Source organism: Helianthus annuus, chromosome 4 (assembly GCF_002127325.2).
Source record: "Helianthus annuus cultivar XRQ/B chromosome 4, HanXRQr2.0-SUNRISE, whole genome shotgun sequence".
Classification (NCBI taxonomy): Eukaryota; Viridiplantae; Streptophyta; class Magnoliopsida; order Asterales; family Asteraceae; genus Helianthus; species Helianthus annuus.
Window position 1 is genome coordinate 145,788,573 of NC_035436.2, and position 22,931 is coordinate 145,811,503.

At 32.8% G+C, this 22,931-nt stretch overlaps 2 protein-coding genes across 2 annotated transcripts; both read left to right on the forward strand.

Annotated features, from left to right (window-relative positions):
- The first annotated feature begins 15,507 nt into the window (after positions 1-15,507).
- On the forward strand, positions 15,508-18,759 carry LOC110936738 (probable disease resistance protein At1g15890). Its single transcript, XM_035989419.1, has 3 exons — positions 15,508-17,810; positions 17,867-18,149; positions 18,259-18,759. Exons 1-3 carry the CDS (start codon positions 15,508-15,510, stop codon positions 18,757-18,759), a joined length of 3,087 nt encoding a protein of 1,028 aa, XP_035845312.1.
- A 1,174-nt stretch (positions 18,760-19,933) lies between these two features.
- LOC110933618 lies at positions 19,934-22,862 on the forward strand. The gene is made up of 2 exons (XM_035989420.1): positions 19,934-20,444; positions 22,077-22,862. Exons 1-2 carry the CDS (start codon positions 20,145-20,147, stop codon positions 22,860-22,862), a joined length of 1,086 nt encoding a protein of 361 aa, XP_035845313.1. The 5' UTR covers positions 19,934-20,144.
- The last annotated feature ends 69 nt before the right edge of the window (positions 22,863-22,931 follow it).

Consider the following 22,931-nt stretch of genomic DNA (forward strand, 5'->3'; position numbering starts at 1 on the left):
TCAGTTACCGGGATCTGCAGAATTGATCAGTAGAAGAACGAAAATTGAGGAGCAGCGTGTAATATGTCACAAATTCGAATAGCTTGGAGAATCTTTAAACTTCTATTGCAATCTGTAAAAATATGTGTCATTACTAATAGTAAAATGATATAAAGTATTGTATTTCTATACATATTTAAATAGAAATAAATGAAATAAAAAAAAAGATAAAGTCGGTTAGTTTATCTAATTCTCGTAATTTTCTTTTTAGATTTTACCTTCAGAAGCAAAGTACTTGAAAAGCGAACTAATTCACAACTCCTCAAGAAAGAGAAAAAAATCCGGCATAGTTAATAAGAATATCTTAATATCTTGAAGTAAAAATAAAAATTTAAAAAGCTTACTGAGGACTCAAGAGAACTTGAAACATATGGCATACTCGTACATATAACATACCTATAACAAACAAAACAAAAAATAGGCTTAAAATAAAAAAATTACATTTTTTAAACATCTATGAAATTCTTTAAATGGCTGAAAATAATGTGATTGTTTGTTTTCAATAATTGTGTGTTTAATAGGCTTGTGCGTCAAAAACCGAACCTAGTTTGACATACAGAGAGGTCATTTAGATTTAAAACAAATGCTATATAGCTTTCCAATTTCTGAGAAACTTGAAAAGTAATGTGATTGTCGAAAATTATGGAAACTAACACAAAATTGGAAGCAATTAAAACTTTAATATAAGTTATCTTGATAAATTTGGAAATACGTTACAATTTAGACAACTTTGATAAGTATCCATAATTGCTATCTATTTCAAAAATTCAAATTTTGAAATAATTAGTCAATGTGATCCATAATTACTTAAAATATGATTAGTAATTAAAAAACCAATAAACGTACCAAAAATATTGGGTCATCTTCCTCAATAAGCTTTAAAAATGAAGGACTGTTGTTAATGTGATCCATATCTGAAAATTAAAAAACACAATCAATATCAATATTCCTCAATAAGCTTTAAAACTTAATGTAGTCATGGGAGAAACTTCAAAAACCAAAAATAAAAAGGAACGGTTTCAAAAAAATTTAAAAACTATTTATTTTTAGAAACACAATCAATATTCCGAAAACAAAACATTATACCGGATGAAAAAATATCAAAACACTGTAAATCATCATCAACAACAAACTAAAAGACTGTAAATAAAAATATCAGTAACATGATAACACAATCAAGACATCAACAAAATATCAACAATAAAAGAATCAACACTGGAATATTAGTTTGGACCATACTCAGACTCATCCACAAATCACTTACGAACTCGAATTAAGAATTAATTTGACGAACAATAAAAAAATGCAAACAAAATAGACGGTTAACACTTACAATATTATTGAATATGAATATTCACTAATTTCAAAGTGTCATGTTCTGCAATTTGTCAAGATAATCAAGCTTGAATATACATGTGAGGCCATATCTTCAAATCTTCTTCGGTCGGCTTTAGTTACAAATCAACAAAAACCCCATTGGTGACCTTGAATGTATCTGGAGATGGTTTATTGTCTATGGTCCAGAATCTGTTCCTAGCAAATCCATGTGATTGAAGTGAGCCAAGATTTGAGAACTGCATACAAATTTATGTCAATAAATATAATAAATGAATAAAAAACCAATGAATTAACCAACTGGAAAGATGATGAAACTGTTGATCTGGTATCAATTCAAACCCTAATTTTGTTACTTTGTTTCTTGTTTTATCATAATCGATTGCATACAATGATGAATCGATGAGAACAGATGAAACAGGTTTGCGATTTTGGGATTTAGGGTTTGAGAGAAGTGAGTTTGTGATTTATGATACGAACCTTGGATGATCAAACCTGAGATTGAACCAGAAATCAAGTTTTGCGATTTATGGAAGATGATTTCCTCATAATCGCCCGGAGGTAATCAGAATCAAGGGGACAACGAAGAAGAAATTAAAAAAAAACAACGAAAAGATACGCGTACCTTGATCTTTAGACACGAACAGGCTAAGCTTGAAGAATTAATGTTTCTGATGTATCATGGAGAAGGAGCATGTTCTACAATCGGGTTCACACATTGATGGAGGAGCGCATAGAGATTCAATAAGAAACCCTAATTGTGTTTGTGTTCTGAAGTGTGTAAAGCCATATAAAAAAATTAATTTATAGTAGATCCAAATTCATAGACCCGACCCAACTGCATTCGGATCCCGCCTCTTTTTTATTGAAATCGTGATTGTAGAAGGCATATGTGATTTCCCTCCTAAACTCAACACAATTAGTTGCCACATCAGCAAAAATGGCCAAATTCAAATGCCACCTAGCCCACATCACATCTCAATTATATATATAGGCAAAAGATCAAACACAAATAATCTTAACATACTAAACATACAAATTGAAGGAAAACCCAAAAAGACAAGGTGACATTTTTGTAATTACCACCAACTATCAAAGTTACAACCAAAAATACCTAAAAAAACACAAATTTTTTTTAACATTTTTTATTAAAAAATCGCTACATTTCGTTAGCAAAAAAAAAAAAAAAAAAAAAAAAAAAAAAAAAAAAATTTGGCTGCTACTAAAAGTAGCGATTTTTTAATAAAAAATGTTAAAAAAATAAAATAAAATAATTTGTGTTTTCTTTTTTATTTTTCTAGATTTTTTTAGGTTTTTTGGGGGGTTTAGTTTTTAGCATTTTAGCTTGAGTGGGGGGGGGGGTTAGGTTTTTTTTAGTTTTTTGGGGGTGGGGGGGGGTTAGGTTTTTTTAGGTTTTTTTTTTTTTTTTTTTTGGGGGGGGGGGGGGGGTTAGGTTTTTTTTTAGGTTTTTGGGGGGTGGGGGGGGTAGGTTTTTTTTAGGTTTTTGGGGGGTGGTGGGGGGGGGGGGTTTAGGTTTTTTTTGGGGGTGGGGGGAGTGGTTAGGTTTTTTAGGTATATTTGTAGAGTAACTTTGATAGTTGTTGATAATTACAAAAATGCCACCTTGTCTTTTTGAGTTTTCCTTCAATTTGTATGTTTAGTATGTTAAGATTATTTGTACAAGAACTTTACCCTATATATATATATATATACATATATATATATATATATATATACACGCTTGTCCTTTATATAGCGTTATTTAAAAATCAAATTACAATTTTAATATTGTAATATCTTTAAACAAATTACTTATCATATTTTTAGCAATAAAACAAATGTCAGTATATTAAAGTTGTTTTCTTTATTTTACAAAAAATTTAAAAACTGGTTTAAAAAAATAAACTTGGTGTGGTAGGATCATCCTCCCATTTCCAGTGTTTTTAATATTAATGAAAATATTTTGTTAGTTTATTTGTTAAATGTTAAAAAACAGTAGAAGATTAAAAAAAATAAATATAAAAGTGGTGGGGTAGGATCATCTAGGACCATCCTCCATACCCTCTAGTTTTATGAGATGGATTATCCTTGGGAGGACTATGACGTGACGCCTACGTAACGGGTAATCCTCCCTTAAAGAACCATCACCGTACCCTCTAGCCTTATCATATCTCTTTTAAATGTATGATTAACTATTCAAAAAAAATGTATGTCAGGAAATCCAGTTATGTTGGCTAAATTTCCTTTTAACACCTACATGAATGGTTAGATGAGGCGCAACTTTTTAGAAATACTATATAATTTGTTAAATATTTAAATTTAAGTGTGCCCGTAAATTTCGGATGTCGTCGAAATTTGAGAAACAAAAGAACCGATGTATTATTATTCGTATATAAATATAAATTAAGTGGACTTGGTCTTCCCCTTTTCTTCCTCACGTACGCCTCTTATTCTTTGCACTTAAACAAATAGAAGATCGGAAGAGAAGAAAGTAGTAACACTATTGCAAGCAAGCAGGTATTCTCTTCTATAATTTGCATGCATCTTTATTGGATTTGTTTATATATTTCTAGCTCTTAAATGAATTCAAAAGTATAGCTTAGAATGCTTGCAATTTGGTGTTATAACATATGCTATAAATTGTATATTCGGTATAAGAATTAAATTTTCTAGTGTTCATTTCATATAGCCCTTGCTAGCTTGATATATTGTACATTAAACATACATGGATAGGTTAGCCTCACCCATCTAAAACTATTGCATGAATCTACTTTAGAGCTAACAAAACCATTTATAAAGAACTGTTCCTCCATCAATTTCTTAAAGAACATACATAGATAGGTTTAGCCTCACCTATCCAAACGGTTCTCTTCATCTGAAAACGGTTCCACCAACATGCCAGCCTGCGTTTTAGAGAGGTGGCTAAAGCCCTGCCGATCCATACGGGGACGGAATGGCATTGGTTCCTGAACTTCAATTCAAAGGCTAGCTTAGTTTTTTCTTCAAGCAAAATCGGCTCCGAGTATAAACCATCTAAGAACATCAGACTGTTTATAGGCATATGACACTTTCTGAGTTGACCAAGCCATGAAAAAATCTCAAAGTTTTCGTCTATACTTTTGATTTTAGCCATTTGTTGAAGTTCTTTGGCTCGGGATTCCTCCAACGTTTGTATAGTTTGCCTAGCAAGCGCCCAACTCTTTATCATCTGCTTGTTTTCACGTGACAATGAAGTCCTTTTAGGGGGTTCGGGGTGGTGCCGTGGGGCTAGTAGATGTTAACGCCTTAACGGGCCGGTAATATAAAGTCAATAACTCAATTTTTTAGGAAAAGATAAAATATCTTAGAACTAGAACCTATTTATATACTAGAAAACATAATAATAAATGAAAAAATAGGTCGCTAAAATATAACTTTTTCATATATATATATATATATATATATATATATATATATATATATATAGGTAGAGGATCCTGTACAAAGTCCTACTTTTATGAGAAGGGTGAGAAATAATGTGGTGATGACAAGTGTCCTATATCTAAATTAATTCAAAATGGTGAATTAGTAATTTTCTATTTCTTTCAATTAATTGATTAAAAGATAACTGCCCAAAATAACCGCCACCCTTTATTATAGGAATTCGAATTTAGGAATTAATCTACGAATTTGTGTAGTGTTATATAATTCTGTAGTGCAACAACCATTCAGAACTGTATAGTGTTATATATTTTTAATAGTGTTATATAGTGTTACTTGGTGTTATATGATGTTATAATATGGTTTTTGGTGTTATATAATTCTGTAGTGTTATATAATTCTGTAGCGCAACCATCAAAAAACACTATATAAAACCATAAATTATTAATTTTGTAATGCAACTACCATTCAGAACTATATAGTGTTATATATTTTTTATATAGTGTTACATGGTGTTATATAGTGTTCTTTGGTTATATAGTGTTAGATGATGGATGCATAGTGTTATATAGTGTTATATTTTTTCTGGTAGCATGTCTATGATGGATGTATAGTGTTATATATTGTTATATGATAGATGTATAGTGTTATATGATGGATGTATAGTTTTATATGATAGATGTATAGTGTTATACGTTTCTTGCAGCAGTTACATATTTTTGTATTTTTAGAATTAAGGATCGATATAATTTAGCAATTAAATTTGAATAGCTAGTTTTTAGGAGATTAATGGGGGTTTTGGTTGTGTAGGATATGGTTACCATATTTGAAACATTGGAAAAGACACTATTGCCCTTCAATTTTACATAAGGTCCTTCTAATTAAAACACAATTTACATTTTTATACCCTATTGATCTCAACCATTAGATCAAATATCCAATGGTTTAAAACACTTCTTACCCTTCTCACATTTTAGACACTTTTTACCATATCCCTACCCTATATATATATATATATATATATATATATATATATATATATATATATATATATATATATATAGAGGACCGCTAGAATGAGAACCACCTCGAGTTGTAAGAACCGCGAGAACCACATCGTACGGGGCGAGGTGGACCAATTTTTTTTTTCAAAAACGTAGATGCATGTATTATAAACACATTCGTAAAAAAAATTTAAAAAAAAAATGTCGTGCGTGTAGTTTTTTACACCACAAGTTTGTGGTGTAAAAAACTACACGCACAACATTTTTTTAAATTTTTTTTTTACGAATGTGTTTATAATACATGCATCTACGTTTTTGAAAAAAAATTGGTCCACCTCGCTCCGGATCAAGTAGTTCTCGCGGTTCTTACAACTCGAGGTGGTTCTCATTCTAGCAGCCCCCTATATATATATATATACATATAGGGGGGAAGGTTCATTTGAGAAGAAAATTATTTTGAGAAGAAAAAGAACAAAGGGTACAATTGTAAAACATTAAATAGTTTTTTCTCATCTCATTTATGATTGTTTTTTTTACTAATTAATTAGTCATAAAGACTATCATCCTCCACACTAAATTTTTTGCCTACACGCATCAAAATTTATCCTACACGTTTTGAAATTTATCCTACACATATTGAATTTATCCTACACATCTCGTAATTCATCCTACACTTTAAATTAATTTTCTTTCGTTCTTTGAAAAAATATATTTTTTAAAAATAAGTTACAAATTTAATGTAGTTAGTTATTAAAAATAAAGACTACCAATTAATGATCTATTTAAGTTTACCAATATACCCTTACACTAATATTAAATGCAAAAATTAAATGAAGTAAAATGAATGGTTCTTATTGGTTGAAATTTATTCTTTTTTATTCTTACAAAAAGTTTCTTCTCATTTGAACCCTCCACTATATAGGGGAAGGTTCTATGCAGAACACTAAATATTTCGAGAACACGCAGAACAAAATGAATCACTAATTTTTTCAATACTAAAAACCTAAAAAATAAATGAAAATGTTATAAATGTAAGATTAATTGTTTCTCACACTAGAATTTAAAATAAAATATGAAAAATCTTCAATTTTTAAAAAACCTACACACATGTAGGTTATGTGTAGACTAAATCACCTACATGTATGTAGACTATGTGTGGGAAAAAATATATGATTTTTTATGCATATATAATACACATATGAATGTAAGAAACAGAAGATTTAAGAAATATGAACCTTAAATCCCAAAATTTAGTGATTTAGAGTTGTTCTTTTTGTTCTCGCAATAATTAGTGTTCTGTAATGATCCTTATCCTATATATATATATATATATATATATATATATATATATATATATATATATATATATAGAATTGCGCTAAAATAAGAACCACCTCGAGTTGTAAGAACCGTGAGAACTTTTTGATCCGGGGCGAGGTGGACCAAATTTTTTTTCATAAACGTAGATGCGTGTATTATAAACACATTTGTAAAAAAAATTCAAAAAAAAAAAAAATGTCGTGTGTGTAGTTTTGAGCACCACAAGTTTGTGTTTACGGGTACCGTAAATTTTCCGGTAAGATTTACGGTAACCGTAAACACAAACTTGTGGTGCTCAAAACTACACACGCGACATTTTTTTTTAATTTTTTTTTCAAATGTGTTTATAATACACGTATCTACGTTTATGAAAAAAATTTTGGTCCACCTCGCCCCGTACGGTGTAGTTCTCACGGTTCTTACAACTCGAGATGATTCTCATTTTAGCGGTCCCCTATATATATGTGTGTGTAAAACTACAAATATTTATACACTAGTGGGATAAAAAAAAACCTGTGTGTTACGCCGAGTGGAACCTTTGTTCGTTTCGATACACTCGCTATAACAAACAAAAGTGGAAACCTAAAAGATATAGTCATTTGATGCATAAAACGTATTCGCTTCATTAGTTTTTTGTATCATAAAAAATACATCATTTCAAATATTCTTTTGATAAATTTGTTTAAATAATAAACTAAATAAAATGGTAATTAAGTTTACAATAAAAAAGAAAACTTAAAAGTAAAAATATGAAAAAAAAAATCGAAAAAACAAAACCATAAGAATAAAGTTGGAAAAAAGGTAAACAAAGAGAGTTGAGAAGCATAAAAAAGAGTCGAACTAAAGACCATGGTATTCATTGCTACTTTAGTGCATGGCTTTATAACTTAGTGGTATTTAGGGGGTGTAATAATCCTTTGGGATCAATAGGTTCTGGTTTTTATTCTCACAAGGGGGTTTTCTCGTATTTATTGGGTTTCCTCCTGAATTGATATATAGGCATTATGCCTAGTGGAGATAGATATAATCGGGTGGTATTGGGTTTCCTCCTGAATTGGTGTATAGGCATTATGCCTAGTGGAGATGGATCTAATCGGGTGGTTCCGCTGGTGGTACGATGATACTCCAGTGGTCCGTCAGTGGTCCGTCAGTGATCCAAATTTGTCGTTCAAAAAAAAATCATTGGTACTTTATAGCTACCCTGACGAACTGAAACCATTTTAATCGAACAACATCAATACTAGTATTGGTATTATCGGAACCAGTATGTACCGGATTTTAACTTATTTAATTTTTATTTAATTTGATTTTTCACTAACAACTAGGGCTGCAAACGAAGCGAATGAACACGAACAAGACCTTGTTCGTGTTTGTTTGTTAAGAAATATATGTGTTTGCGAACTGTTCACGAACACTTATCGAACGAGATTTTATGTGCGTGTTCGTTTGTTAAAGGAATGAACTTGTTCGTGTTCGTTTGTGTTTGTTTGTTAATTTTAGGCAACGAACGTTGACGAACACAAATGAGTACAAATTAATGTTCATGAACACAAATGGAAACAAACGAACACAAACAATCGTTCATGAACAGAATATATAATACACCGGCACTTATTAGATATTTAATTTGTCGGAATTTTGAAGTATTTAAATAAATATAAAAATTAAAGACACTAATGAACTGTCGAACACAAACAAACACGTTACCGAACATTCACGAACGAACACGACCTTTGTTCATGTTTGTTCATTTAACTAAACGAACGAAATTTCTTGTTCTTGTTCGTTCGGTTAATAAACGAACGAACATAAACAAACTCTCCGCCGAATGGTTCACGAACTGTTCGTCGAACGTTTGTCTCGTTTGCAGCCCTACATATAACTTGTGTTCGTTAACTTTTAAAAAAAACTAAATACACAATTGGGTATAACTTTTTTTCCTTCTAGTATAAACTTTTATTTAAAACAAAAAGTTTTTTCTTTTATCGTAAGCTATACAAGTGTCAGTACCGTGACGAACCAAACCAATTCCGACTGAACAACATGAATTGATACCAATATCATCATTATCAGATCCGGTACCCGTATTTGTTTTATATGGTTTCTAATCACATGTTGGTTTCCTTTTAATCATATCATGATTTTTTTAGTTTTCTCTTTTGCTTACTATAGTGAGTATTGGTATCATAACGAACTGAACCAACGTCAATTGAACTCCCGCTACATACTGCGGAGGAATACAACTAGTTTTATATTAATAAAATGAGACAAAAAAGAAGAAAAATTGCTAAGAATAACATTTTAGAATATTGGATTTCAACTTATTATAAGATGGTTTCAAAAGATTTTTTTTTATTATTATGGACGGCAGGTCTTCAAAGTTTAAATAAACTAGTATTAATGCCCACCCCACGCTAGGCGGGGCGTTAAAAAGTGTTGTAAAATGCGCAACAAAAGAAAATAAAGTGCACCATAAAACATAGATTATAACATGGATTGTTTACCAAATACATTACAAAATTTACTCTCAACATACTAAAGGCGTAATACATTGAAACCTAATCTGTTTTGTCAACATTCTTAGACTTTTCGTGATGTGTGTTAAAAGTGTCAATTGCAACTTGCAATTCTGCCTATTTTTGGCGAATGCTACTCACTCTTTCTTAGTTATTCAAAAACATGCACATCTTCATTCGAAATACGCATTCTAAACTGATTATCGAATCACAATAAAAAAGCTCTAAGACATCAGTGTAAGCATTTGCTTTTTTGAAGCCGCACCGGTCACAATAGCAATAATAACAACTCATATTTCATCGTCATTGAGCTTGGAAACCTGAACATAAATAACGAAGCACAAAACCAAAAAAATGGGCATACTATTTGATCATAACCATTGGCGAAGCGCCCCCCCCCCCAATTTTTCCGAAACCGGGAGGAGGCGGGCGCCCCCCGGACATATACGAAAGTACTATTCATAACACTACGCATCGAAAAGTTTGGGGGGGAGGCGGGCGCCCCCCGGACATACACTAAGCAGCGCCCCTGATCATAACATAAACGTGCATGAGCAAGTAGCAAATTTCACTTAGGAGGCTCAAAAATCTAGGTACCACTGGTTGCTTGTTTGACCCAAATATAAAACATCATTGTCTATATAGACGTATCACAATCGCATAGTAGATCAAACCTTCGAATATTCACCAACATAAAATACATGTATAACACCAAGATCCATAACCAAGATGCAACAATACAAAAGCAATGTACAACAACAACAAACACAATAAATCCATAAGGTATAATGTACAACACCACAATGTAAAACCATATGCTCAGAGTACGCACCATCACAACCTCGTTAATAAGGAAAAAAGAGTACAACGCAGTTTAAGTCATAGATCCCTTCATTCTGTTGCTCTCTATTTGTGTATTTAGTAAACTAATACAAATGGCAACCTACAATCATAACACGTCTTAACAACTGCAATCAAGTAAGCACATCTAAAAGTTAAATGCTCAGAACCCCAACATGGCTGCAACAAAGGTTGCCAAGCCAAATGACGAGCAACATCATTACAATTATAGACATGTATCTTCATTCGAGACCCAAGGTTCTCACAATATCACCATTACCAAGTTAGAAACCATAAGCCATAAAGAATTATAGACATGCATTACCCAAACTCTTAGATGGACATATGTGCATCTTCATTGAGACCTAAAAATTATCACAACATCATAGACAGAAACTACAAAGCCAAGCCATTGAAGCATGCAAAAACTGATTGAATGATTACATAAATCCCAATCTAAAAGTATGTAAATACAAGTTGACCCGATTCCTGACACAAACCCTAGCTCCGGAGAAGATCACGAATGAGTTAGCCGCCCGTGTTCTTAATTTGATCTTCAATCTTGATCGGGAATTGCATGATTGATGATTGGAAAGTGATTGAATGGTGGAAGAATGCCTAAAATCGCCCTCAAAGTCCTCTGGAATCGTAAACACAACTTGGAGATTGAATCCGAGGCAATACATGATTTTTAGGTTAAAAATCACATTTTTTCGCGTCGGTGTCCGCCCACGCCCGTGCCATGTCACCTGCATCTCGTTTCTTGGCGTGGGAACTGTTTTACTTTGGTGCACCCCATGCCACATGCCAGACTACTTACGCTCCCCCATGTGGCGTGGGGGGACACCTTTTTCAACATTTCGTTTTCGATTGCTCGTTCGACCCACGCGCTCCAAATTTTTTTCGTTTCCCACTGTTTAGTACCCGTTAAACCTATAAAACCTGACACACAATAAATACAACATAACAGTACAAATCGGCGTGTTAAAATTATGAAAATGTGTACAAAACTCCTCCAAATGCAATGTGTTTTTACCAACACATCAGGCTTACCAATGCAACCGTCGATAAATAAACCCAAAGGGTTAACCACAGTCTCACCAGAAATCAAACTTGAAACCGATAAGGAAAATAATCAATAACATGCAACTGGAAACCCAATCATAAATAACGACGATAACAAAATGGTAAACCCTAACCGAAAGACCAAAACCCAAAAATGATGAACGTGTCACCGGAGACACAACCAGAAACGACGATAGTAACCAAACCGGAAAACCCGAAAGGGTTAGCCGGATTAAAAAGCAAAGTATTACTTCAACGGGGTGTATCATAGCTAGAAAAAACAACGACGACCAACGGTCAAGCGGCTGAGCAACGAGACTCCGGAGGTATGGGGGCGGTGGTGGGAAGAGTAGGTGTAGCGGTGGATGTACATGAAAAATAGAAATCATAATAACCTTTAAATATCAATCCAAAGTACAATAACAATAAGCACAACAAACCATTCAAGTATAATGTACAACTTGGTATGCGTAACTAAATTTTCAAATTTAGAATATATATAAATCACCTAAAGAACTTAGATAAGCATAATCTAAGGAGCTTATGAATACTTTTGGAATACCCAATTACGTGTCTTTTTTTTTTTTTTTCAAATTTCTCATATTTTTTAACGTTCATAATTTTTATACGACGTTTTTTAAATATTGCAACGAAAAAAATCGAGCATCTTTTATGTTTAATTTTAGTACCATATTGCTATATACAAATGACAACTAAAGCACTAAAAAATGCGTTACATTTTTATGTTGTATAACATTTTTGTACTGTATTTTTGTGCTAGATTTTTTGTGATGAATTTATTTACTAGAATTTTTTGCTAGATTTTTTGGAAGTAGAGTTTTTGAGTTGTATTATAAAAAAAAAAAACAAAAGGCGAGACTTTGTGTTTTAGGAGGAAAATACTACTTCTTAAATAAATACTTTCTTTTAATAGCAATATCCTATAATACATCACTTACCATCATGATCTCAACTTTGAATTCTCGACATCATAGTTATGAAGTACATCGCTTACTTAGATTCGTTCAAACCGTTCGCCGCTCGTTCGACGCTTGTTCGGAAATCGCTCGAAAAATGCTCGTTCGATTTGACGCTCAGTTGTAAACGAGTCGTCCTGCTCGGTTTGTAAACAAGCCAAGCATGAGCAAAGGTCCGCTCGGCTCGATTCGGCTCAAATTATTATTTTTAGTTAGTATATATATACATAGGATCAAGATCAAGGGAAAACTCCCCCAGCTGTGAGAAGTTAGAGAACTCGGCCTTCTCATGCGAGTTTTGCCCCCATTTTTTTCACACCCCTAGGTTAAAATGTTTAGAAGGACTGGCGTAAAAAATAAAAAAAAAATAAATTTAAAAGTGGTGTTTTCTGGCCCCTTACAGTAGCTGTAAAAAGCTGATGACATTCATTTTTTACAGCATTTATATCTGTCGTAAATGAAAAAAACAAGGTTTTTTTTATTTTTGGAAAAGTTGATTTTTTAAAAAAATTTTGGTAATTTTTTTTTTTTTGAAAAAACATTTCGTAAGGCCGAGTTCTCTAAGTTCTCACAACTCGTATAAGTTTTCATTTTACCTTAACCATATATACATATACATATATATACATGTATATACACATATATATATATACACACAAATATAAATTATACATATATATACACTTATAAATATATACTTAAATATAAATCAAATTTATAGTTTTATATATACCACTTTATTAGATTTTGGTCCGGTATATACAAATTTACAACTATATCTATACATACTAGCCCAATCATGCTAATAGAAAAATTAATGTCAAATCTAAAAGTTATACCTTAAACCGATAAACGACAGTCTGCTCATCGTCTCAATGTTTCATGTTGTTATCCTAAGTCGATCGTCTCCTGCTCTCAACGTCATTGTCCGTGCAATATGATCATCGCCTCGTCGGCCAAAACATTGTTATTCATAAGAAAAATATTATGTCATGAAATGTTCATGTTTTTAAAAACATACAAACTTGAGACCCAACATTGTCACTATCTCTCATAACAAATTTTAATCGGGCGACACGGTTGTCCAAATCGCTCAACTTCGCTCGACGCTCGCTCAAAATATTTATTGCTCGGAAAATGCTCGCTTGATTTGAGGCTCGGTTTTAAATGAGCCGCTCCACTTGGTTCGGTTTGTAAACGAGCCAAGCATGAGTAAAGGTCCGCTCTGTTCGGCTCAGCTCGTGGACAACACTACGCTTACCATCAAAATACCCTATAAGAACATTTTTAGTAACGATGCATTTAATTTTTGGTTGAATGCAATAGCATGTATTCAAGATCAACTTTCTAAAATCTACCAAGAAGTAAACACTTTGTGTTGAAACTTTTAAGGTGTTCTATAAAGATTTTTATTTAATTTGAAGGGACAATTATAAAAAAAATAACATTATTATAAAGAATGTAACAAATTTCAAAATTGTAATATAAAAAACTTAGAGCATCCATAACGGGTGGTCCAAAACCAAACTAACAATCCAGACCCCCACACCCCCTTTGTAGATGATATCTAGGCCTTGTCCGGTTTGGTGCACCGGTCAGGGTTTGATTATGACATATGAACCCCCCTTTTTTTAAAACCTTTTTAAAAATAAAAAAGCTTTTTGCATTAAATTTAAAATAAAAACCTTAAAATTATTTAAATTAATAACATAAATATATAAATTAAAATTTCATAAATTAAAAAACGAATATATTTAGTTTATTTTAAAAATTAAAAACGTTAGACAAACAAGATAACTAAACATAAATAAACTACGTAATTAAACTAAGAGTAAAATGTCAAAATTACCCTCGAGTTTAGGTCATTTTTAAAACTTTAGTTCAAAGATGAAACTTGTTGGAGGTTTCATTTTTTTTTTTCCATTTGTATCTAAATGTCAAAATGGGTTAAAGTTTTTTTGTAAACATCACCCATTTTATAATTTTCCTCATTTAAATAAAAGGTATTATGATCATTTTGAGTGTTTTTTTATTTTAATTAAACTACCAAAAAATAATAGAGCCCTATTTGTCCGTTTATATGGCGATTAAACAAAAGGAAAACTTACACGTTTTATCTTTTATCTTGATACCCTTTTTTCAGGGATGTCCTTTTCAACGAATTTTGACAGATTTTTGTCATTTATAGGAAATTTTGTTGCACGTTTTATCCTTTGACCATAACCAAATTAGATTTTTTTTTTTTGTTAAATCTGGTTACCAAAGGATATTTTTGTCTTTTTACCCCTTTATTTAATATTATTTATAAAATAAAACAAAGCATTTTTAAGAATTGTTGTTATATAACTCTCTTTCTCCCTCTCTTTAAACCGGACCTACAAAAGCGCGCGCGCTCTCTCTCTCTACCAGACACTCTCTCTCACACACATTCAAATCACACTATCACCTCCCACCTCTCACCACCATCAATTGACCGCCAACACCATTAACCCACCTGCCACTGCCACCACTGCCAGATAACAATCTCCTCGTTGGGGCCACCGAAAAACCCCGAGGAATCACCTTTCCATGTCCACTTATCCTTCCCGGCCTCCAACTTAACTGTTGCAGAGAAGATACCAAATTGTTTAGCTCGGTGCTCTCCTCCACACTCATGGAGCCGGACTTCCATACCCAACCACACCCCACAATCCCATTTATAGCAGCGGCCAACAATAACACAACCTTTGTTAGATTCTTTTCGGAACATATTCATGTAGTCTCATATGCTTAGATTTAAATACAAATTTAAACTCCGTGCAAAAGATTAATGATATAATTAATATTATATTATAATGTACTTTTGGTTACCAGTCATTTCAAATTTTCAAAAATACATCACTAACTGCTTTGGGATTAAAAAGAAATTTGCCTTTAAAAAACACTGCTTTGATAATTACGGTTCCTCATGCACTTTTTATTAATTGCTTGTATTAAACTGCAGTTGAAAAAATGGATGCTATGATAAGTTCAATTATTACTCCTGTTGTTCAATCATTGATGGTCCCTGTTAAGAAACATTTGGGTTTCTTAGTTTCATCCACAAAGCATGTTAAAGATTTGAAGGAGGAAATGGATCAGCTGAATATCACTGAACAAGATATTCAAGAGAAAAAAACGACCGCTGATGCAAACTATCATGTGGTATCTTGCCATGTGTCACCGTGGTTGGAAGATGTTCAAAAGATGAAGGAGAAGGTAGAAAGTATTCCAACAGCTGGAATTGGGTGCTTCAACGTGGCAAAGAGATACAAAGCAGGAAAACAATCTTGTATTATTGTCCAACAGATAAAATCTCTCAAAGAACGAGCATCTAAAATCAGTTGGACAAATGAACAGAAATCACTTGCTAAGGTACCATCCACCTCTGCACCAGTTCCTCATGGTACCCAAACAACCACGTTTGAGTCTAGAGATTCGGTATTTAATGCTGCATTGCAATCTCTACAATCAAGTGACGAGTCCCAAAAGATGATTGCTCTATGTGGGATGGGTGGTGTCGGCAAGACCACAATGATGGAACAACTAAAGAAGACCGTGGAAGATTCAAAAATGTTTGATTGGGTCATAAAGGTGGTTCTTGGAGAAAGTTCTGACCCTTTTGTTCTACAGCAAGCTGTTGCAGAATACATTCATGAAGATTTAAGTGAAAAAACAAAAGATGCAAGGGCTGAGCTTCTTCGTAAGAAATTTGAGGGGATGTCGCAAAATGGGCAAAAGAAAATTTTAGTAATAATGGATGATATTTGGAAGGAGGTTGACCTCAAAGATGTTGGACTAACAAGCCCTTTGCCAAATGGGTTCAAGCTCTTGTTCACATCACGATTTGAACATGTTTGCACTCAAATGGGTGTTAGACCTAGTTCAATATTTAGAGTAGGGGTCTTAAATGACGAAGAAGCAAAAACATTATTTTTTGCGATTGTGCGACCAGCTCCTTCGGATGGTGATGATGAAGAACTCCAAAAGATAGGAGACGATATCGTGAATAAATGTGGGGGTTTGCCTATTGCCTTGAAAACCATTGCCAAAAGTCTTATTGGTAACATAAAGGAGGCATGGAAAGAAACACTTTCCAATTTACAACATGATGACCTTCAAGACCTTAATGACATTGTGCATAAAGTTTTTGAAATGAGCTACAACAATCTTCAAAAGGATGATGATAAATCAATTTTCCTCCTAAGTGGCTTATTCCCGGATGACTTTGACATTCCTATTGAGGACTTGATGAGGTATGGATGGGGTTTGAAGCTGTTTAGTAAAGTGCATACTTTAAGAGAAGCAAGAAGACGAACAATCATTTGTGTTAACAACCTCATACGGGCAAACTTGTTGACAGAAAGTGACCGCATGGGATGTGTAAAGATGCATGATCTCGTGCGTCTTTTTGCTTTAAGTAATTTTTCAAAAGTCAAACAAGCTTCAATAGTCTACCATGATAATATGTCTGGACATCAGCTTATAAACAACGATGCAAAAGAGTCTTATGAAAGAATTTTATTAAAGTGCATGGGTATGACTAAATTTCCTGTATGCTTTAATTACCCAAATCTCTCGCTCTTGATTGTAATGGATGGGAATAACCTACTCAAGTTTCCGCAACATATTTATGAAAAAACAGAAAAACTTGAGGTTGTCTGTTATGACAATATAGGTATTCCATTGCTTCCGGTGGTGTTCGAACACTCGACCAAACTTCGGACACTATGCCTTCGTTCATGCTCATTGACTGATGATATATCTTTCCTTGGAAGTCTTAGCAACTTGGAAGCATTGAGCCTTGTCGATTGTGGAATAAGAAGGTTGCCATGGATGATAGGAAAGTTGAAAAAACTGAAGTTACTAGATTTGACTGGATGTGTTGACCTACGCATAGACGATGGTGTCTTTCAAAACTTGGGCAGCCTTGAAGAACTTTATATGAGATCTTATGAGAATCGTCATATTATGTTCACAGATGCCAACTGTGACGAATTGGAGATACTTTCACGGAAGCTATTTGCATTAGAGTTGGAGTTCTTTAAGAGCAATACCCAACCGAAAAACTTGTCTTTTGAAAAACTTGAAAGGTTTAGAATATCTATCGGTTGTCAATTGGTTATATGGAAGGACGATGAGAAATATTCATTCAGAAATACGATTAAATTAGTTGGTGAATGCAATGAGCTGATAGAAAGCAAAATCAGTGATCTATTTGAAAAAACAGAGGAGCTTCATTTACAAGTGAATGATATGAATCATCTTGAAAATGTGTCAATGCATCACTCATTTTCCAATTTAAAGTTCCTTCATGTTTTTGGGTGTAAAGAGTTGACATACCTCTTCACAGTTGCCAACTGGAGCGACTCAAAATTTCCAATTGCCCTGTTATGAGAACACTCGTTGATGAGGATTATACAGTTGGGGTGATTAGATTTCCAAAGTTGAATTATTTGTCTCTAGATGATCTACCTAGCATGGTGAGCTTGTGTGGAACTGTGATTGAGTTACCAGAAATGGTAGAGTTGGATCTTCATGCCCTTCCCAGCTTCACAAGCATTTATCCTGACAACGGTAATCCATGTGCGATACAATCCTTATTGAACAAAAAGGTACATACATTATTTTGACCTTTATATCTAAAGCTAAAAATACATTATAATTTAGTACACAGGCAATATATGCACTTTACAAATCTTACAAGGCTTAATTATTGTGTAGGTTGTGATACCTAAGTTGGAGAAACTACATATTAATGATATGCCAAACTTGAAGCAAATATGGCCATGTGAGATTTCAACTGACGAGAAAAATAACGTTTCCGGGTTGAGACTGCTCAAAGTATTCACATGTGGTAGCCTTATCAATATTTTTCCAAACAACCCACTGCCAACGCTGAATAATTTAGAAAAGCTTGAAGTTGCAGAGTGTGATTCTGTTGAAGTAATATTCAACATCGACTTTGAAAATGTTAGTGAAATGGAGGGGTACGTTAGCAGATTAAGAAGCATTAGAGTTGAAAAATCAGGGAAGCTTAAAGAGTTGTGGAGGATGAGAGGTGTATATAACTCTAATATCCTCATCAATGGCTTTCAAGCTATACAAAGCATTTATATATTCGGATGCAAGAGTTTTGAAACTGTATTCACACCTGTCACAGCCAATTTTGATCTCAGTGCACTTACTTCCTACAACGCTCAAATGGTATTTCATGTCATCTAGCTGTCAAATTTTATTGAATAAAGTATTAATGCCACATCTTAACTTTCACACATTAAAATATCACAAATGCTTTCAGTTTCTATCAATAATTGAAATTATGTTTCAAGTTATTTCACGTAACTTAAATTATCTTGTGTGATTTATTAATGTTTTCATGATTCTTGGTTGGCCTTCCCCACTGTTTCCATTTTGTTTTTTGACTTTATATTATATTTAATGTGTTAAATGAAGACATTAAAGTCTTAATTACATTTAATGTTACATGCAGAATAATGACATGTCAGGTGTCAGATACCCAACTTATCTTCTGCACACCTGTCATCACGTTCAACATCTTGAGTTTTGGCTTGATAGAAGTGTGTCGGGGGTGTTTTTTGATGTGGATAGTCAAAGTAGTAGACAATTAGCAACAATTCAGCCGCCGCTACTACTCCCCTACCTTCAAACTATACGCCTAGAACACTTGTACCAGATGAGTCATGTATGGAAGTGCAATTGGAATACATTCTTAATTCGTCATCATCCACCTTTGCAATTTCCATTCCAAAACCTCACACACATTTACTTGTCTTGTTGTCACAATATAAAGTACTTGTTGTCTCCTCTTATGGCAAAATATTTATCCAACTTAAAGAGTGTCACTCTAGCTTATTGTAATAGTTTGGAAGAAGTTATTTCGAGAAGAGATGATGAAATTACGACATCTACATGTGCATCTTCTTATCAAGACACCACATTCTTTCCTCATTTGGACACTCTCACGCTTGAAGGTCTCCAATGTCTAAAGAGTGTTGATGATGGTGGTAGGACGTGCGGGAGTGATAAACTTTCCTCCAATATGATTCATGATGAGTTCCAGGTACGATATTAATTAGGATTTCTTTAACATTGCCATATAACCTTAATGCTTTGGTTTAACGAAACTTATAAATCATCAAATTTAGATGAATAAGTTTACTCCTTACGTTGGAAAATAATAATTCATAAAAATCGAAATTATAATTATTGCAGAGTGCTCAAGTAACCGGCTCTTATTGGTCGTTGTGCCAATACCCCAGAAAGATAACCATATACTCTTGTGATACATTGTCAAGTCTAGTTCCATGGTATGCACTAGGACAAATGAAAAGGCTTAAAGAGCTGAAAATTATATCTTGCGATATGATGTTGGAGGTATTTGAAAGTGAATTGAGTACTAATAATGTTGATGAAGGAGGTGCACGTGTTGTTGGTGGTCCACCACTAAAAAACGTTACTATCGTAGGTCTTCTTCAACTCTCCAACTTAAAAAGAGTGTATATCGAACGATGTGACCTTCTATCCTATATATTCACATTCTCCACCCTTGAAAGCCTCAACCAACTCAAACATTTGAAAGTAACGCTATGCAAGGCAATGCAATGCAAGTGATTGTAAAAGAAGAAAAGGAAACGTCATCAAAACGTGTGGTGTTTCCTCGTCTAGAGATACTTGAACTTGAGGATCTACCAAAGCTCAAGGGTTTCTTCTTGGGGATGAATGACTTCCGATGGCCCTCATTGGTTATTGTGAAAATCAACAAATGCCCTGAACTGACGATGTTTACATCTGGTCAGTCAACAACTCCAAAGCTCAAGTACATACAAACAAGTTTTGGCAAAATTAGTCGTGAACGTGGCCTTAACTTTGATGAAACTATCGATCAGGTACACTTTCTTTTACTGTACTATGCATCATCTACTAAAGTTTAGGTTTTCGTGAATGTAGTGTGACCCAAATTGAACATTTCATTTCTGAAAAGGGAGAAGAGTTGAAACAAGCTGCTAAATATAGTCTATGTATTATTAGGGGGGCTACTAAATGTACCCCATCTTGTTACTTTTTATACCCCTTTTTCATAAAATCATATTTAAACTTGTCATACTTACCCCCTAAACAAGTCATATTTTTTTAAAAGTATTCTTTTTTGTTACAAAACAAATTTAAAAGCGTAAAAATATATTATAGACATTTTTTTAATTGTTTATTTTTATGTTTATTTAAAAAACGTTATTTTTTAACAGTTTTCAGATATTTTTTACACTTTCTCAAATAGTATTTTGATATATAATGTTTTCTTTTATTGCACATCTTTACAAATTACTAATAACCTTTTTCATATAAAAACAATAATAAAAAAGATTTGAATTTTATTTTTGATAAAAGTCTACATTATATTTTTTTCTCGTCTAGTTTGTATTTTAAATGTCTTATATTTATTATTTTTAATATTTTAAAATGTTTTTTTTTTATTTTGGAACGACTTGAAGTATCTGATGCGTGGTCAAAAATTATTCGTAATTCAGTTTATGTTTTTACGTGACTTTTGGTTTCAAATGACCTACTTTTGATTACAAAAAAATCCACATGTATTTTTGAAATCAACTAGTTTAATATATTTTTTAAATGAAGAAGAGAAAAATATTTGTGAATCAAACCTATCCATTTGTTTTGCTTTGCTTTAGAAAAGTGTTCACTTCGATCCAAGTCTTAAACTGGTTTTAACTTGTTTATAACATACTTTTTATACTAATTAAATTTGATTTTTTATAGGTTGTTAATTTATAGTTTGATAAAATAATTTTAGTATCTATTGTTTATTTGTTCACTTACATAGATGGTTTGAATGATTAATATGTGCTAGGGCTGTAAACGCTATTTTAAAAGAATTTTTTTTTTTACTTTTTTGATACATGTTAATTATAATATAAACACGTCTAAAGTATTAAAAAGATAAAAGTAAGACCTTTAAAATACAAACTAGACGAGGAAAAACCATATTATAGATTTTTTTAAAAAGAAAGTTCAAAACCTTTTTTTATTGTTTTTAAAAGAAAAAATATTATTATTTATTTGTAAAGATGTTCAATAAGAAAACATAATCAAAATACTATTTGAGAAAATGTCTTTAGAAACAATATATGAAAACTTTTAAAAATATGACTTAAATAAAAATTAAGAATTAAATATTTAAAAAAATGTATGTAATCTTTTTTTACACTTTTGAATTTGTTTTGTAACAAAAAGAATATTTTTTAAAATGATGATTTGTATAGGGGTAGATATTACATGTTTTAATATGATTTTATAGAAAGGGGGTATAAAAAGTAACAAGAGGGGGTACATTTAGCCTACCCCATTATTAGTTATAATGTCTTCATTGACACTCACCTTTCATAGAAAATTTTCTTTCCATAGTAATACATTTGTTGAAACATTTATTTTCTTATGTTTCAGGCTTATTTTGTAAGGATGTAACCTCAAACAAACGCCTTGTGTTTTCTTTCTTTTATTTGCAGACCACGTTCTCAGCTTCTTCAGAGCCTACTATTTCAAAAGGGATGCTTTGCTCTTTTAATAGTTTGCTAGAAATTAATATAGAATGGGAGAATGTTGGAAAGACTGTTGTACCATATAATGCGCTGCTACAATTGGAAAAGCTTCAACAGATTACTATACAAGGATCTCATACGCTGGAAGAGGTATTTGAAGTAGTAGCATTGGAAGGAACAAATGAATCACAAACTGTTGTCCAAATTCCAAACCTAAGACAGGTGAAGTTAGCCAATGTAGGGGATCTCAAGTATCTATGGAAGAGCAATCAGTGGACGGTACTGGAATTTCCAAACCTGACAACTCTCTCTATTGACAAATGCAAGAGTTTGGAACATGTTTTTACACGCTCCATGGTTAACAGCCTAGTGCAACTCCAAGACCTACATATAAGTGACTGCGAGAATATAGAGGTAGTTGTGAAGGAGGAAGAAGAAAAATGTGATCCCAAAGTGAATGATATTAGGTTACCTCGTCTAAAGTCCTTAAAACTAAGCAAACTTCCAAGTTTCAAGGGATTTTGCTTGGGGAAGGAGGCTTTCTCATTGCCAAAGTTGGAAACTTTACAAATAAAAGAATGCCGAGCAATTAAAGTTTTCACCAAGGGACACGTGTCTACCCCTGAGCTCAAAGTAATAGATACAGGTTTTGGGTTTCGTTATGTAAAGACAGATATCAACTCCCTTTTAAAGACAAAACAAGAGGAGGTACTGTTATTCATTTCTTTACTAATTCTTGAAAAGGCTCATTAATAACATGAAAAGATAATCAACTATTATCATATCTGTTGTCTTTGGATAATATTGTTTTTCTCTTCTCGA